Raw genomic sequence first — 19,086 nt, forward strand, 5'->3', positions numbered from 1 at the left:
TGAAGAGGTGAGATCCAACATTGCAGAGGTTAGAGCTTCTCAATTGACCGACTTTTACCAGTCAATATTGGTATCCTACCTTCTGTAACGTATGGCAAACTTATTGCTGAACAACTCTTACTAAGGAAGAGTCGTTCGAACAAAGAGATATTGATAGAATAATCTAACGCAGGGGTCACCAACGCGGTGCCCACGGACGCCAGGTCGCCGGTAAGGACCAGATGAGTCACCATTCATGGCTGTAGCAAATATTCAAGTGAGAGCTTGGAAGGCCGCTTCCATGTTTGTTTGCTTGTTTGTGGTATTCATGGCCTTTGTCGACTACTATGGTCATTTACACCAGGCCGATATTCTTCATTTTTATTCCGTAAATGCCGACTTGTAACACGGCCCGCTTCCAGGCTTCTGTAAGACACCCCTAACGCGGATGTGATGGCGTGGAGGAGCCTAGATAAACCTCCAACACATACGTAGGAATTCATGCTTCCATGTGAAAAGCAGTTGAACGAGGGTTAGTCAATCCTAAGAAACATGCGAATGCAGTTTCCAATCGGGGGCGTTGCTTGTCTTCACCCCCGCGGGGTCCGGAAGGTAAGCTCGTTGATATTACCGAGAATCAACGAGGAGATTCAATTCAAATCAATTTATTGCTAAAACTTTTATCATTTCAATATATCATAAGACTGCGATACAATGAGAGATTGGAAGGCATCGAAAGAACTTGGAGTAGTCTTCGAAATCAGGCACCCACCTGTCCTAAGCGATGTATTAAAGGAGGCATGTGTACACAGAATGTAAAGTAAAAGAAGAGATTGGTGCTTCTGTGCTCGCAATGCGACATCGCAACTGAACTCGGGGATACTGGTGTGAGTCCCGGGAAGAGTTATGTTTTATCGGTAAGGAGCGATAACGCTGCCTAGTGCTTCGAATGTGTGAGGAAATTGAAGAAATTCAACCGCGCACTGGTAAACGGTGGAAGTAGCGGATAGCCTTTCGCATTAATAGTCCTTCGCTACCAAGAAGTAGCTATACGTTTCAAAAACATTGGTGACTCCGGAGTCCGGACTAACTAACGCTAGCCGTCCGCCACGACACTTCAGCGTGTCGCTACTTCCTATATAGCTCACGCCGGTGGTCAAGTGATAGTCGTGTCTTCCATCATGAAATGTGTTGCATATGCATATAGGCCTATCGCGCGAACACCACCACGATTGCATGTCTATCTGGAAAAGTCATGCCGAAGATTGCAATGAATTTTGATTCGTGATTAATCGGAGCGCCGCAACACGATGACTAGAACAATGGCCAATTGCGTTGAGCCCTTGTTCGGAACATTCCCGATTCTCAGGCTTTGACAGCTATCTCGAGGTGGTTCCATTTCCCCAATCAGATTGTAATTGGTATTTTCGAAATCAGTGCCACACTATAGCTTTCGATTAAGACCAGGTTTATCAAATTTTAGTGCCCGGGTCGCCAGCTATAGGACTACCTTTTAGCCTGCTTAGCAGTACATTTTTATGGGCATTGAAGTGTGACGACAAGAGTTGCGCATCTATCCGTGGGTTGGGAATGGTTACTAATCTATAATGAGGTGCGGCGAGTATAGTTAACGGAGCTTGATACTTCATGACATTGTATATTCTGCTCGTTTCCTCGCTCGAGAGCGCATTGTATATGTCAGAATGGCACTGGCGAAACTAATGCATGAACAGTGGACAGTGAACACCTCCGTAACTCTGACTCGATCGGAGTAACAAATGATTGGACTTTCTCGCGTTTATTGAAGATTCATCAAGACGATCATTGATGAAATTATGACGAAGCGTGATTCATTATATAGTTGAAAGACAAATATGATTTCGAAAATTTCGTATCCGCTGAAGACTCCTATGTCCGTTCCACAGATCACTTTGGGCAAGAAGCCAAGCAGATTGGGTCCGCCACGGGGCAACTCATACACGCCTGAGTAGGAGCATCTGAATCGTGAGAATAAATACCTGAATTACAAACTGATGCTTGGAGTTAATAGTTAGGTTACGATTAATAAGATCTTCGGTTCGCCGATAATATCCAGTCGATATCATACTTTAAAAAGAAATATCGGTATCGACCATTAGTGGTAAACTAACTGTAACAACTAGATTTGGAATATCGATATATTTCTTAGCTTACGGGTTGAGCTAGAGTTCGTTTGATAGAAGTTAGTTTCGTAGAGTAAGAGTTCCAGGTCTAGCTTTTCATAAAAACTGCAACTGTTCAGCAAAAGTAGCCAACAACATAACCGGTATATTTCAGCAATAGCTGCAGATAGGGTTGCATTTAAAACAAAAATCAATTTAAAATAAACATGCTTAAAACAAGGCCCTTGTTCAAAACATCTTTTTTTAAGTCATGACATCACGAATATTCAGTTGTGACGTCGTAGTGGATTGACATTGACAATTGAAAATATAGGGTAAATATATAGCTCGATCCTTTGACGAAATGTCTCCGTACTATAGCTGTTGAACCGACTATTATGAGGATTTCAACCATGTCTTATGGTATACGTCGGCTATATCAGGTGGTAATCGTCCGTAGGCTCATGCAACATGTTTTTTTGAAAGTATTAACACAATTATAGCATATAATTATCAGAGGTGGTCAGTAACGAAGTACTTCTACTTTTTTGAAGTACTCAAGTAGTTTTCCTCTACTTCTGGTACTTACTCAAGTAGATCTTTTTTTCGCTACTTCTACTTCTACTTCATATTATTTTATGATCTACTTACTTACTTTTCGCTATTTTTAGATTGTCAAGTAGAAGTAGTTTAATCCCCCAATAACAAAGATAGCCAAGGAGCTTCGGGCTGTTTTCACGTAGTACCAACATTTAATTTTCATAAAAGTCATGTAATACCCAGAATTTTCGTTGCGCTTCGCGCGCAGTATTCTCGAGTGACAACTATGTTTGAACGAAAGTATCGCTGAATATAATTTAGATACCGGGTTGCGTGGTTCCGTTCAAACCGCATTGTCGCTTACATCAAATATTTCATCACAGTAAGTATGGCCCCCCATAACGTTTGAAACTACCGTTTCGCAATCTAGCAATTACCTAGCAGAGCAGCCCATGACGTGTCCTAATCTGGAAAAGTCGACTTTGACTTTTTTAACATTAGACCTGTTTCAGCAGACCACCGGTGAAACTTTCTGGACAAAAGACATGAAATATATTTTCCGCTTTTTAGGGGTAGTATTTGTATTTTTTTTTCAATTACGAGTATTATACATTGAGTTCTAATTATAGTTTCAGTTCTTCCGGAGAACAAAATTGTTGAAGTAAAAAAGCAAGTGCAGTAATGCCTTATATTTTCCGAAAATATAGCTATATACTATATGGCATTTTTACGATCTGCACTATTTTTAATTAACGTATACTAATCGCGGAAAGTGTTAAAGCCGTATCCGACACAATTTATCCGTATTGCTCTTCGACTGAACTAAGGGCCTTATAATATGGGGGACGGCGCCATGCCATGATATTTTCTAAAACCGGGTGTTCGAGTAAACAAAGGATTAGTATCACATTTCCATATCAATACTATCATTTACATCCCATGATGTGGACGACTGCTTATTCTGTCAAACATTGACACCTCCTGGGATGCATCAATGTTAATCAAGCTCTCTACACCTTCCGCATAGCGCCGTTTGCAGCTTTTGACAGTCCATGCAAACTAATTACGATCGTTTTCACAACTACTTACTTACTTACTTACTTGAGTAGATTTAAAGTCAGTAAATTCTACTTCTACTTCAAGTAGTTTTAGGTTGCTTATGAAAGAAGTACTTCTACTCGTACTTGAGTAGATTTTTTCGTCGCTACTTCTACTTCTACTTGAGTAGCTTTCTTGACTACTTTGACCACCTCTGATAATTATACAACAGAAAAAAAACATTTAAAAAAAAAGGCTTTTGTTTAAAACTCTGTTTAAAACATGTTTTAAACAAAGTGTTTTCAAACAACCATTTGTTTTAAATGCGACCCTAGCTGCAAACATATTCAAATAAATGTTATTTGATATCGGCTTAATATATTCGGATTATCGCTGAAGGTATTGGTCTTATCGGCTCTAATAACCCTCACATTTGGCACAATTTCGGTCAACTCATATATAGCTTGTGTTAAGTGCGATCAAATTATTGTCGGAAAATGTTGCTACACATATAGTTGACGTCTGTTGTGTCGTGTACCTGATCCTGCTTGCATATCGTAGGCGCGCTTGCAGATCGCTTCGTATACGGACGGCTCTGGGTTATTGACCGAGCACAGATCCGACAACATGCGGAATGCTGCCTGCCGCAACTGAGCCCTGCCCTCGGTGGAGAGTGCGTCCTGAAATTGTCATGTATTATACGGTGGGCAAGTGGAATAGCTTATATGACTCTCCCGAAATGCGATGGGACAAGAGTGGAACATTCAGAAACGAAGCACTTCTACATTTGCAGAGTATTTAGTGATACGTTTTGCCTATACTTTCACTACTGACTCAAGTGGCAAACATTTCACACTTCATCCACTTCTATACTTAACGGTTTTTGGCGTAAACGACTTAATTTTTACATTTAGGCTTTTGTACGCATAAAAAGTAGATTTTGGATGGGAACGCTTCAGTTTTGTGAGCGAAATTATAGCAACATCCGGACGAAATAATATAGTAACATAAATGTAGTCTATTTTTAAAAATATCTCTATTTGTAGCGTTGTCGCGCAGGTGCATCTTGAAATTTAGAAAGTATAGCCACGCTCCGATATAGCCCACTATACTAAAAGTGTGCGACACCTTGACTGAATCTACTTTTGATTAATTACGTTACCTTTATACTTACACATTTAATAATTCTATGCGTCAAGTAATTTTGACATGTATTTGAAATCGCACAGGCTATAAATACACCGTATTGCTTCTACTTCTACTTGAATAGCAATAAGGCTGACTATTTTAACCAGTTCTGGTAATCTTCACACTGCGCGAGAATCCTAGTCTCCTAATTCATCCTGCTTGTAGCCTGAATTTATTGCACTCTAAACTTTGCAACTCACTTCGACTCCTTGTTTCCTGATGCCACTCGGGAATCCGTACGTAGCGGTGGTAGAAGAGAATGCGCAGACAACGAGAAGGATGGACGCGATCGTGACCTTCATGGTGACAATGTATTTCAAGGTACAAGAGATACTGTTATAGAATAGGCTGCATAACGGCAATGTAAAGTAATATCGAAACCAATATTGGAGTAAAACTTTGCATTGGAATTGCCGTGCCTATATACCAATAGGCCTATACGACTTTGCTTTAGGTCTCTCTCCCGTATTTATGCTATTCTTCCAGGCTTATATATATTATAACTGAACAGCTGCAGACGCCGCCCTGCTGTACGCAGGACAGTGGCCCAACTGCTATAACCGTATACGTAGTGCCAAACGACCAAAGCTTGATGTGCAAATATTTGTAGATTCTCATGCTTAAGAGAATGAGATTTGATTTGACATGAATTGGGCTTTATTTTTGATGCATTTTTTTCTGATTCGGAAATTAGTTCAATTTGCAAGTTTTGCAAATTCATCTAGTCCAGTGCTTTTCAACCTGTGTGACGGTTCGCACTTGTGCGAATGAAAAAAATTGCAGTGCGAATGACAAGCATGGTGCGAACGGTGCGAATGAAAATCACGGATGAGTGCGAATGACGAAGGTGGTGCGAACGGTGCGAATGATAATCCCCGATGAGTGCGAATGAAAATCGTGAATATTATTTATTAGTTTTCTGACCTGGGATAATTCAAATAAACCTTATAGGAAATTCAAGGGCTGTGTAAATTTTGTTGTTGCGACGCAATTGTATAAACTTGTTTAACCTACGACGCACCTATATAGTCGTAGCCCTCACAAGCCGTACTATTTTCGCACTATAATTATTACGTAACCAAAAGCCTGGTTTGTAAGCTGGTGTAGTGGCAGACATACAGTATATCATCCCGTCTGAGCCTGCGACAGGCTTGGGAAAATGACCTTAAATTGACTTTCTGCTTACTTTCGCTAAACAATCATCATATTCCGTAACATCTGTTCGATTACTTCGAGTCACGAGGATAGTAGTAAACACCATCATCACAGACTCCCATTCGGAGGTAACCGTAACCCTTCAAGGGTTATTAAAGTATGAACTGCAAAAGGTTTAATTTTGGGTCGAAACGGTGTCAGAGCTATCTGGTAATATCTATGTAATATTCGATGAACTTATAGCAAAAATCCTGCGATCGTTTTTGCAAATCTAAGGTCACGGTGTTGAGTACTGGAGCGAATGAGCGAGACACGCAGAAAATAAGGCTTTATCATGAGTATTGATCATAAGATTTGCCCGACTCGTTTTTCATGGTCGAAGGTCGTTCGGATGAACTAGTGTAGGTGTGTGCAACGAGCGAGTTCAGGCCTTAATGAGACTCATTCATTTCGAGGCCAAACCGTTCTGCGTCGGGCCACATGAACACGAAAAGTTTTGGCCAACAAACGACTGATAAAATGCGGCGCCGAAACATAAGCGTCGACAAAACCTTGGCAAAAATGACCGATACTGGATGGCAAAACCATTCGATATGGTTACGCTCCATTGTCGGCACTGAATAGTACCGTTCTTGCAACCTGGGTATAGAGTACACAGTAGTACAGCTGCGACACGCAAAGAGAATTGATTCACCCTAATTTAAAATCACGTGCGTCAGAAATTTTGTAGAGCTGTGTTGGATAGATTTGTGGTGTGCGCGTTCGGTATGTCATACATGTCCGTAAAGTCATACTATACTACTGTAATATTAAAAATGAATTCATTTTCATGGGTGAGGCTCAAGTTGCGAGATGCTACAAAAACTCAGATTTTGGTGGTAGTCTAAAAACTGTTTTAACGTTATTAAACTGTCATGAATTCTCGAGTTAGATTGAGCTAAAGAGCAGAACACACAGAATCGTGAGTTTATTTGCTATTGCCACATACTCGCGGGACAGGAAATGGGAAATCGAAAAAACAGTTGGAGCAAATCATAAGGTAGCGAGCTTTAATGAGCCTAAATTCCTTCATCATTTGGATCTTATTTTCCAAGAGACAAAGGCAAAAGCCTCAACACACACAAGTGGGTTTTCCACCCTTTCGACATACTGGAGCCTCCATGACCTTTTTGTCAGCTCTCAAAATCGATTTTTGTTCCAGCAAGCATTTTTCACTCGTGAAAAAATACGGTCTATGTTGAATAGGAGTTCAGAGCAGACTTCAAGACCTGGTTATCCAAGCACTAGTGGAAGGGTTATAGTGAAATAGTTAAAATCAAAACGAGCGAAAATATAGTAGCCTTTTTAACGAGACGCCTAATTGCTCAAGATAGGCCTACATAGTAGCCTATTTGTCGCACATTTGATCAAATAAATGTTGCATTTTCACGTTCTTTTTGTATAACAATATTTGGTTAGTTTGTGCGAATGAAATTTATTTCACAAAAAAAGTGCGAATGAGGCTCAAAAAGGTTGAAAAGCACTGATCTAGTCTAATTTTAATCTAATATGGAAAAACTGTGTTCTACAATTCTAACTCTAAGCTACTTTGGAATAGCTGAGAATTTTCTAGTTATAGTCTTATACATCAACTCTGTATCATAGATTATCCACGGACCATCTCACCATGCCTATTGACCTCATTATTGAGAGCATATTTTAAAGTGAGATGTCCATGGTTGTCGGTCGTAAGTATTTATAGTTTGTGGTGAGTTAAATAGCCACACACAAAATTAATACTGGAGTATCGCAATTAGATCTAGCATCTAATGAATTACGGTAATATTCCGTAATTTTCCTCAAGATGTCACCTTCAATTTGTTGATTTATTAAAAAGCACCAAAGTAAAATATTGGCCGGAGGATATTTGTATGTATACAAACATCTGTAAAACAAACTATACGGTAGTAAGATCGATTACCTGTAAGTTAATTAAAGTGAATATGAGCACTCCAAAATAATGCATTATTGGTCTTATGAAAACCGTCTGGATTCAATAAAGCGTGTCTTATAGTTAATGAGGTTATAATTTGTATTTGTATGAATTGTTACTTGGAACATCATAATTCTCGCAAGCGCAACTTGTCCCTCGTAGCTTGAGTGTATTTTTTATACGGGACAGACAGCTTTTATGTTAGGTATGATTCGGCTTGTAAAACCTACGTTAAATTTTATCAGAATGACATGGGATATAAGTGAAAACACTATCACCAATAGTCAAGATGGTGGTGGTATATGAGTTACCTGTGGTTCTTGGATAAATTTGCGAGACCATAACTGCATAGATAAAACCTTTTCTAATCAATATAGCTGAACCACGAAATGTAGCGGTGTGTCGTTAATAACTCATGTGATTCATTGAGCAAATGCTCTCGCCGTACCTGTAGGCGTAATTGATTTATCCGAGTATAGTCGAATGAATTGAGTGGTTCCCGAACCGTAGGGTATATACGTCCTCCTGGGGATTTGTCCTCCTTTTTCAAGAACTCGAAAATGTCCTCCGATGACACCCAAATGTCATCCTTTTTGGCCATTAGTTCCCCTTTATAGCTTTGACAGCCAGGCCATTGTACAGGCACAACTACAAACGACATGAATAACGTGAGATATGGATTCCGACGGCAGTGATGCAAGGATGACTAAAAAAGGTCGCTATACGTTGAAGCGGTCTCCCGGGAGTCGATTTGGAAAAAAGACGCACACTCTCTGGCAATTTTAATACTCTCCTGCATATGCTATAAAATGTGTCGATGTTCGTAAATTGAAAATTCTGAGAAATAGGTAAAATTTACGTTATCTCCGATCACAAATTAGACCTTCAATATTGATTACACAACAGACTTATTGCCATTTCATTGACGTAAAATAACTAATAAGCATTGACACATCCTGCATAAAGAAGTCTAATTAATTTCTTTCAATGATGTGATAGTTTGTCGGTTCACAAAATAATAAATACGTTTTTACGATAAGTCATATGTTCAGGTTCACGTCATGTTTGTGTTATAATATGTATATTATCGCCGTAATTATTTGCACTTGACTGGCAATATGTCAGCCCAGCTCCAAACGCTATATAAGTGGACAGAAATGGATACCGATCATTGTAAGAGTCCGTATCCAACTGAAGAGATGACAAGTAAAGTGCAATCAACGTCTTTCCAGCAGCGTAACCTATACTGCATACGGTTGTGCATAAGCGTAGACCAGGGGTGGGCAATTTATGCTCCTGGCCCGTCAAATGTGAAGCAGAAAATACGTTGGCGGGCCGAGACAAAAGTTTACACTATGTTCTGCTGCGTGTATAGTCTTATTTCTAATTTGAAAGCAGTGAATTACATTGTTAACACATGTTGCTAAATGAATGTATTGATATTAGCCTGCGTCCATAGTTCTCTGTGGCTAGGTAAAATAGACTTGATGTTTTTCTAGCTTAGCTATGAGGTCCGCATCAGCCAAGTGTGTATATTCACTGCATGATTTTTTTCATAATGCCGACTAAAATTATATTTCTTAACACGGATACCTGTCCGGTACTCACCATAAACTACAAAGAGCGGTTCACGGCGGACTTCTGCAAACAAATAGCCTACGTAGTGCTCCAAATCTTGTTGGTTGAAATGTCTGCCTTCAGTTGAATCTTTCATTGCGAGATATAGCATCGTTTTTGAGTGATGATGGCCGATAATCACGTGCTCTGATTGCATTATTTTACGAATTATGATTTTGAAATGTATAACGTAACAGGGTGGACCGCACAATGCCCAGGTCTGGCGTAGACCAACAACCTACATATTGGCAGTAGTAGGGTTACCAGACGTCATCTTTTAAAAGGATTTATCCTCTTTTTTCAATAAATTGAAAGTGTTCTCGGGGGACGCCTATATGTCCTCTTTTTGGGAATGTGTCCTCTTTTTCTAGTGAAAGTATTAAAATACCATTAAAAACTCGGCCTCGACGCAGCGTACGACAGAGTTCCGTAAAAAAAAACGGACAAAACGGAGGTCGAGTCGAAGTGGTGACCTATCGGCCGAAAACTTTTGAAATTAACAATATTCTTTTGCGGTATTTCAGCTTTCAAAGTTTTTAAAAAGTGTCCTCTTTTTCGGGTCTCAAGATATGGTAACCCTAGGCAGTAGGCACAAATCGACGTCCTTCAAATGGTCGGGTTGTAGGGGCATAGTTACGCCGTGCCATTTGTCGTACATATCGTCTCACTTCTCAATCAGTATATTCCAATATGAAGCATGTAGCAGAAAACAGCCAAATTCAGCAGACTTAATCATGCACTCACTGGTCACTGCCCATGTCTAGTGTGTCGCATGAGAAGTGTGTGTGTGTGATATAGTCCTTCAGTTTTGCAACATTTTTTTCCGTCAATTTCGTTTTCTTGAAACGTTATAAATTTTGAAGTGAAACAATATGGAATCGTCCTATATTCTCACTTATATCCCGCCTGAGAGAAATACAGCCCAGTGAATCTTGTTTTTTACCGAATATCCTTCTATTCGTACCTATGGCAGTCTAGCTTTGTCTCCGATATTGTAACGATCACCACCCACTCAAAAAACAAAATGAAGGTCATGATTTTGTCAATTCTTCTTGTTGCCTGTGCGTACTCCTCGGCCACACCAATGTTCAATGGTTTCGCGGACAAGATCCCACAGGACATAGCAACAGAGGTACAGTGACAGATTGAATAACAACCGTTACTCTCAGTAATAGCGCATCATGACCAAACCAACAGTAAATTGCAATCCTTTGCGTTCGCGTTGAAGTTCTTGTTTGTTCAGGAGAAACTTTCTCCAGAAGGAAGGATTCAGCTCCGTAAAGCTGCTCTGCGCATGTTGAGCGATCTTTGCCTTGGACAGGAACCGGAGACCACGGTGTACCAATGGATTTGCGAGCCTACCTTGAGAATCGGATCAGGAGCATGTGAGTATACTATCAAGGATGGGGTCTCATTTAATACTGCCGCCGATTCGGCAATTGCTTTCAAGAAAACCGAAATTCCCAGACATTCCGAGCTATATAGTAAACATTTCTATCGTTGTTGTAGTTGTTGATTATTATTATTTGATTGGCGATTATAACGCAAGGGGTTTTGTTCGCCATATCCACAAAAGCTTCCAAATCTAGGGGTGCCCATTACATTACAAAATTTAAACTCAAATGTATGGCTTCGTAGCGAGAACAAATTCCACAACGTATGGAAAAATATGCGCGTTAGTCAACAAGTTCGTTACGGTGGGAACGATATTCTTTCTCCGACACGTGTCTTCGAGAACTCTTCTCTGGTGTATATGTCTATAATTGCGACATGTCAATAAATAATGGGTATCACTCTCTTCTTGACGACACGTTGAGCATTCGTCTGAATCTGCTATTCCTAATTTGAATAGGTGCGCTTATAGTCCACAATGTCCGGTTTGTAGTGGGAACAAAATCGCTTGATACCTTTTCGGTCGCCCATTCACCTCTGCTCCGTGGTAAACGGTTGGAAAACATTCCATATATTGCTGTGACTTTTCCAGTTGTAAGTAGCGGTTATTCCATAGTTTGACGCACGCCTTCCGACGCGAAGCAGCGATGTCTCGTACGGAAGGTTTGAATTCATTCGTTTGCAAACTGGCTTGACTCGCTCGTTGTCTGGCCAATTCATCTGCCTTTTCATTCCCGTGAATTTGATAGTGTAGTGGTTAGTAGGGAGATAGTGTAGTGGTTACGATAAGCGCCTAGCACGCAGACGGACTGGATTCGATTCCCGTCGGAGGTTTATCTGGGCTCCTCTTCCCCTGCCGTTGCCGTTCTTCCGGCGACAAAAAAGCCCAGAAAAGACTCGACGAAAGAAAGCACTCACAATGAATGGAAAAGAACTAGTAGGAAGGGCCGCGGCTTCAAAGAGATCAACATCGAAAAAGAACTGTGACATCGGGCACTCTGGGCCGAGGTGGATGTTAGAGTAAAGGATCGCTACTGATGCGTGTCGTTCTACATCCTCCTATCTTCTCATGACATCGCATTGTGTCTTATCGCATTGTACATTGTGTGTGACTTGTTCAGATCACAAATATAACCCAACCATGTTATGTTAATGACCAGGCATCCAAACAATACCGATCTCGTATCCTGCCTCCGATATCCGATTGATCGTTTGTAAAATTGGTGCGATGACGTGATGCGATCGCCCATAAATATTGTCAATCGCTTGAATTGCGATCAAACAGTCCACAAGTATTAGTAATTGCTGTTAAGCTTATTCCCACCATGCAGTGAAGGAACTCGATTTTTTTATGAAAGTGGTTGCGCCGTTGATAGTTCGCGATACATAAAACGAGTGTATCAGCATAGTTGGTGGTATTAGTTCTATTTATTGTGAATTTTGTCAATTCAAACTTGTACCAAAAGCTTGCGACCCAGTGAAAAGATAGGAAGGATTCGAAACCACTTGGTGAAGCCAATCTATCAAACTCCTACTCTGGCCTATGAGTAGACGTATAGCAAAAAGAAGAAGAACATGAGTCACAGAGCATACTTAGTGAGAAATAGCCTAAACAATTATAAAAATTCGATGGGCGATTTAGGGGCGTATAGATTAGGCCGATTAGGGTTACCATACGTCCTCTTTTAAGATGATTTGTCCTCTTTTTTGACTTTTTTGAAAGTGTCATCGGAGGACGCCCAAATGTCCTCTTTTTTCAGATTTTGTCCTCATTTTTGATAATCTTGTTTAAAATAGGGTAAAATTCGACAGAGATACAGTAAATCAGCACTCAAGTAACGCTCCGGCGGCTATTTCGGGAGCTGAGCCGGAAAGTTGACCTTTTCTTAGTCAATCAACCACAAAATCGAGAAAAATTTACCATTTTTACCGGATTTTACTCCAGTATTGTGAGTCCGGAAATTTTGAAAAATTGTCTTCTTTTCAGGTTTCCAAATGTTAACCCTAGTATAGATTCCAAATAATCTTTGACCGCATAACTATAGCATTCGCGAGAAATATGGGTTAGTGGATATCGAACAGATAAGCTCGAGTCGGTCTCTAACATAGTGTACTGTATCGTTATATAAGTTAGAAGTAGGCTCCCGAGACAGCATTGATATCGGCTGTTGCGTGACCACCGAGCAACAAAATAGAAACCAGTTCCTGAGTGCAATGCTACAAAATTCAGCTACGTATAAACTTTCTTGCCTATTATCAACCAACAAGATCCAATTACTCAACACCAGCCGTGACACAAATTTGTACGACTAACGTGTTCTCTTTACTCAATACAGACGCACCGTCCACTCGGGCCTGTATGAGTTGCCCCGTGGCGGATCCAATCTGCATGGCATCTTGTCCGCACTAAAGAACGGAAACGGAACGATGGCGCGAACGATGGAAACGAATGAAATGAAACACCAATTGACCTTCTGATTTATATGTTACTTTGAAATGTTAATACGAATGGCAGTATGTTGGCTGCAGTAATTATTAAATCCTAAAACCATGCAAGAACGTCTGTTGAAATTCTATTGTAATCTACATACGACCGATATCAATAACTGCATGGTAAATGCCTTTGCGATGGACAATCGTGACCCTCGGTTCCCCAAGGGTAGACCACGTGACGATTTGTTGAAGGAATCACCAGTTTGTTAATATGCCTTAATCACGAGTGTCAGTCGGCAACATTTCCTGATGATTTACCTTAAGTTTTAACAACGCTGTTAAGGGTGTGAATATGCAGCGAAAGATTAAAATTCGATGTGGAATTTAGGAGTAACGCCGAGTAGCGATCTGCATCCGCCTTGCATGAATTAATAAACAAAAACTTACTAGTTGAGAGACATTGCATCAGTAATAGCTAAATGGATTTGTTCCAATGCCCATCAATTTGTTTCAATCGTTATGTGCGCCTTAATAACAACGGCGCGTCTAGATGTGAGTATAGATAAGACTACTAGGACGTATGCAGAGCAGCAGAGCTAGCGGCACCTCTGTAAACTTCAGGATGACATACGGGTTCGGCGAAACACCTCACGGGTATCTTCCAATCAAAGAATAGTTGGTTGCTTTTGGTCTTTGTATGCGCAGAATGGTCACACCCTTGACAGGGGAATATATCATAGGTCATTACCTCATTACCAAATTTTGATGGCCCTTTTCCCGATATATTTATTTATTGTCCTTTTGCGCGTTCGCGACCGCCACCGTATTTTATCTGCTCGACGAATAGGTATATTTTGTAAAGTCATATTTACATTGTACACTTATATTTCACAAGTGATATATCCTAAAAATAAATGACTTGTACGGCAAATCAAAGTCTAAAAGACAAATAAATACCTCTACATTGCTACATGCTTATGAATATGTAGTAAATCATGATCATCGTGCAAATATTCAACTCGATAGAATAGAGATATTGTAATCTTCATCCTCTGCCTGTATATCGTCTGCAGACAGCTAGTCGACAATAATAAAATTTGAATGTTCGTTTTCCACGTTTCAATGTACCGATTCCAGCATTGTCCTTATCCTGATAGGACTTCATTTAGGGCACGATGCCAAGCACAGGGGATCTGCTACCATACATCCCATGCAGGACATATATGACTCTGTAATTGAAAATTATATTATGCACTGGACTAGAATGACATTTCCACCTATTTGTGCACATAAAAGAGGGTCGGGAAAAGAATGACCTGAATTTCTTGTGCACTCTATGGTAATGTAGAATATGTGAAATAAAGAAACGAATCAACACAGTGGTAACCAACCTTTTTGTCTTCATTCCTCACTTCACATTTATTCCCCACTACCCAAAACTCCTATACCCTTTAAAATAACGTTACCATATTTTGAGATCCCAAAAAGAGGACACTTTTTATAAATTCTGAAAGCTCCAAGAAAACTGGTGATTTGGAAAATTCTTCGACCGATAGTATTGTGTTGACTAAAAAAAAGGTCATCACTTTGACTCGGCTCCTGATTTTTTACGAAGCTCTGATGTACGCCGCGTCGGAGTCGCATTTTTCGTGGCATTTAAATCCTTTTCAGAGAAAAGGAGGGAAAAATTCCAAAAAAAGAGGACATTTATCACTTTCAATTTACAATTTTTGATTCACACATTCGAGAGCACTTCAACTGGTAACGGTAATCTCGCATGTGTCTCCGTAAATATGTAGGCTATCCTGTATATAATGTTTAACAAATGCGTCTATTCCCCACCAGAAACCATTGAATTCCCCACCGGTTGGGAATAATAACCACTGAACTAACACTATTAGAATATTCCAAGAAAGGTCAACAAATAGACTGCATGATATATAATCAATTGCAAAGAATAAATTACAGGAGTGGGTAGACCTGCTGCATGCGCGAGCCGCATATCAAAAATCTTGGTTTTAAAAGAGCCACAACACAAAAATTCTAAGATATGAATTTATTACGCCACAATGAAATGTAGGCTATCGAATGAAGTTTGTTGTGTGAATATGGCGAGTGTGGCGAGTTGTGTGCTGATATGGTGAGTCTACACTTGGGCTGCAAGGTGTTTGAAACCAGGCTGATATGACGTCAAAGCAGTTCGGAGCAGCTCCTTTAAGTGCTGCTGAGCATTTAAGGAAGATTTCAATTCAGGAATATTATTTCTTCGTAAATCTGTCTTCGTTGGGTAACTCGTGGCAAAGTTTTGGTGTTTGGTTTCGTAATAATGTTTCAAGTTACTAGCTTTGTAGTTATAGAACCAATATTGACAAATCAGGCACAGTGGCCTACCTTAATTAGGACTACCTTAATTAGGCCTACTTTAATTATAACTGAATTAAAACTATTCCCTCCATTCTGCTTTAAAAGTTACATTTCCTCATCATATTTATTTTGTTGGAATTATCGCTCAACGACATTCTCTTGCTTAAACTTTGCAGTTATTGCTAGCCTTGAATATACAAATGGAAGAGCCGTATTCACCACTGTTTGCCCGGAAATAATAGTGACCTGCACTGCCGTGATTAATCATTATTTATCAAGTTCATTGTTGATGAACACAATGATTTATTATTGCTTGATGACCAATGGCCATGCAACATTGTTGCGGGTGATACGTTTATGTGAACTCGAATCGAGAGTACTATTGCAATGATCTAACCCTGTAGTGCATCCGTCCCTAAATTTTTCAAGTGTTACGTAAACCATGAGGTAAGAGACAACACGAAAACAATAGCCATATTGTTGTTACGCGATATAATGCATCAGTTGATAATCTGGTTGAGAGAGAGAGAGAGAGAGAGAGAGATGATATTTTTTTCGCCTGCACCATCGAGATGCTTTGACGACGGAGTTGCGATACGACCCCAGGAGGTCATCTAGTCTGCGCCCTCGTTTTTTTTCTCCTCCATGCTATCCGGGATTGCTGAGCGCCTAGCAGGACAGCTGATTTAGATTTAGATTAGATTTAGATTTAGATTAGAAATTATAAGACAGCTATTTCAAAGAATACAAAGCATCAGTAAACAGTAAACACTCCAGTGGTCCACGCAAGCAATCGTAAATCGCATCTGACCCCACGGCCAAAAAGCGTAGACAGCCCTGACCAGTTATAAATTCAGAATTTCCGGCAGACTAACAAAAACTAAATCGTAGGGCGTAGTTAGATGGAGCTACAGATATATCGACGCCTTGCCTGTTCTATAAAGCCAACCATAGAATAGGCCTACTAGGTAATTTGCTGTGTGATTGAACAGAACATCTCAATTATTATCAATAAACGCTATGCAATGCACAGGATCACCGAGTCTTGACTCTTGAGTTAGAGCTTCAACGACATTTCAAGCGGTTCTGTCTATATGTTGCGTTTACCTTCAGTTTGAGCCAGAACAGGAATACATATGTTCCTGACAATTGACTCTTCGGCTTCATCGAGCGTACACCATTGTTGCAACATGTTGGAGACATATTCCAGCACAACCTTCCGTCCTGCACGGGATAAATCGCTCATCATGACTGGTCGCGGCTTCTAGAAGAATTCAGACTATAGTAGAATGACACTGGGTTACTGAATCAAGACATATCGTATAGGAACTACATGTCTAACCTTCAGTGGAGCTCCCTTATTCTTGCCGGTATCTCCATACTCAGAGGCATGTGACGTCAGGAATATCATGCACATCAGAGCTAGTGTGATCGTTGGAATCTTCATTGTGTCGGGTAACATCAGGAGCAAGGATTTTGTGGCTCAGTAATTATAACTATAATCACGAAATACCGTAAGAAAATAATTTGACCTATGCATAATGTACGTTTCAGTGCACAGTTTCATGAATACTGCTGTTCTTGATACTTGGATTAGGTTGTAATTGGGAGCAATGAAAAGCTACAAAAACGAAGGGGCATATGTGTCGGTAAGCGAAGTCAATAAACCGTTGTCGGTTATTATCTCGAGCGTCGATTATATAGTATTTATTCATTAGACTTGACGACTGTCGGATTGATATCGAAATACTGTTTCAAGGTCATGGTCCGCCATACTTGATAGTGCGGGGGAGTTAACGTGGTGGTGACTTCCACGGCCCGGGTTCAATTCTGCCCGGCAGCAGAAGTTGGTCTGGGCTCCTTAATCTCTCTTGTGTCACTCGTTCAGCCGGCGACAAGACAAGCCCAAAAAGACCCGATGACGGAGGTACTCAAAGAAGCGAATGGAAAGAACAAGACAGAACGCCTAAAAGAGAAAGACAACCGAATAATGGTTATCATCGAACAATTGACATCGGGCACTATAGGCCAAGGTATGGATGCCAGATTAAGAGAACGTTTCCAGTCGTATCGGCCTCCTCCTATCTGTTCGACATCGCATTGTACAATGTGTGTGTCTTCATCGGATGAAAATATATAATCTGGCGAATACAGTATAATATATTTATGCCTTTAAAGTAAAAATTTCCACAAATAAACGCTTTTGTTAAATTTCAAATTGGGCTAAAAGTAGGCAGTACGAGAATCATGGTGTAAAATGACCATATAGATTTCAAAACGCCATGAATACTAAACAACAAAAACTACAACAACAATAATTCCAATAAACCCCTCGCTAGTTCGAGGCTGCGATGACAAGACAGCGTATTATCATTTATTTATTTAATTATTTATTTATTTTTTGATGTAACTTTTTCGAGCACCGGTCTTTAACCGACATTGGGCAATGTAGCATTTTGAAAAATTATCAAGTTATTGACATTGAGATATAGCCTACATCGTGAATAACATACGACAACCAACGATTAACATCAACGGAAATAAATTAAATGATAAACAGAGAGACGATACATGCCACCTCATTTTGTCGCTTTCCATCTATATTCTCTACTTTACTCTTCATTCAGTGTACACTGTACAAGTGTACATGCCTCTTCTCTACTTCGCCTATAGGCCAGATAGGTGTCTGATTTCAATGACTACTCCAAGTTGATTCGATACCGTCCTATCTTTTCATTGTATCGCAGTTTTGTGGTGTTTTGAAATGATGAAAATATTAATAAACTGATACTAGGTTAGGGTTGCCATACGTCCGGAATTTCCCGGACATGTCCGGAATTTCACCGTTAAAACTAGCGTCCGGGAGGAATTTCTAAAATATGCCAAATGTCCGGAATTTTGACGTAGGCTCATAATTTTTTCGTAAATCAGCATAAAAACAATATTTTTTGGGAATATTTATGCTGATGCATGATATTTTTCTTCGCGCTGCGCGCGATTTACCATCACATTTATTGATTTTAATCTGTAGACTACCGCACTCGCCAAAACTGCCATAAACTATAAATAAAACAACCTTCATTTACTGGAATAAGCCTAATTGCAATATTGCAATCCCAATTATAGGAGAACGGTATGTTCCTAGAGATCGTTAAGGTGGTTTAAATACTTTATTCAAAGATAATGGGCCAAACGGGCGGGGGGGGGTCATTTGCTTTTATTCTGGGGTTTGCGAATATGTTGAACGTAATCAGCTTCCAAAATGGC

The 19,086-nt window shown here is 40.0% G+C and overlaps 3 protein-coding genes and 1 long non-coding RNA gene across 5 annotated transcripts; 2 read left to right on the forward strand and 2 right to left on the reverse strand.

The window, feature by feature from the left end:
* Positions 1 to 1,761: 1,761 nt before the first annotated feature.
* LOC145452335 (uncharacterized) lies at positions 1,762 to 5,261 on the reverse strand. Its single transcript, XM_080330544.1, has 3 exons — positions 5,087 to 5,261; positions 4,237 to 4,378; positions 1,762 to 1,976 (listed from the first exon to the last, which is right to left on the reverse strand). Exons 1-3 carry the CDS (start codon positions 5,186 to 5,188, stop codon positions 1,906 to 1,908), a joined length of 315 nt encoding a protein of 104 aa, XP_080186670.1. The 5' UTR covers positions 5,189 to 5,261; the 3' UTR covers positions 1,762 to 1,905.
* Positions 5,262 to 10,570: 5,309 nt separating this feature from the next.
* Positions 10,571 to 13,581, forward strand: LOC145452310 (uncharacterized). The gene is made up of 3 exons (XM_080330518.1): positions 10,571 to 10,762; positions 10,874 to 11,015; positions 13,359 to 13,581. Exons 1-3 carry the CDS (start codon positions 10,655 to 10,657, stop codon positions 13,430 to 13,432), a joined length of 324 nt encoding a protein of 107 aa, XP_080186644.1. The 5' UTR covers positions 10,571 to 10,654; the 3' UTR covers positions 13,433 to 13,581.
* Positions 13,582 to 14,322: 741 nt separating this feature from the next.
* On the reverse strand, positions 14,323 to 17,298 carry LOC145452309 (uncharacterized). The gene is made up of 3 exons (XM_080330517.1): positions 17,162 to 17,298; positions 16,927 to 17,083; positions 14,323 to 14,684 (listed from the first exon to the last, which is right to left on the reverse strand). The coding sequence occupies exons 1-3, from the start codon at positions 17,279 to 17,281 to the stop codon at positions 14,617 to 14,619; spliced, it is 345 nt and encodes a 114-aa protein (XP_080186643.1). The 5' UTR covers positions 17,282 to 17,298; the 3' UTR covers positions 14,323 to 14,616.
* Positions 17,148 to 18,603, forward strand: LOC145452311 (uncharacterized). Of its 2 annotated transcripts, none has more exons than XR_013919293.1 (2): positions 17,148 to 17,274; positions 17,708 to 18,603. It is a non-coding gene; the product is annotated as an uncharacterized LOC145452311 (long non-coding RNA). The 2 variants fall into 2 exon arrangements; XR_013919291.1 differs by lacking the exon at positions 17,148 to 17,274 and adding an exon at positions 17,382 to 17,468.
* The last annotated feature ends 483 nt before the right edge of the window (positions 18,604 to 19,086 follow it).

This window comes from Botryllus schlosseri, chromosome 12 (genome assembly GCF_051294905.1).
Source record: "Botryllus schlosseri isolate E-star chromosome 12, Bs_hap1, whole genome shotgun sequence".
NCBI classification, from domain to species: domain Eukaryota; kingdom Metazoa; phylum Chordata; class Ascidiacea; order Stolidobranchia; family Styelidae; genus Botryllus; species Botryllus schlosseri.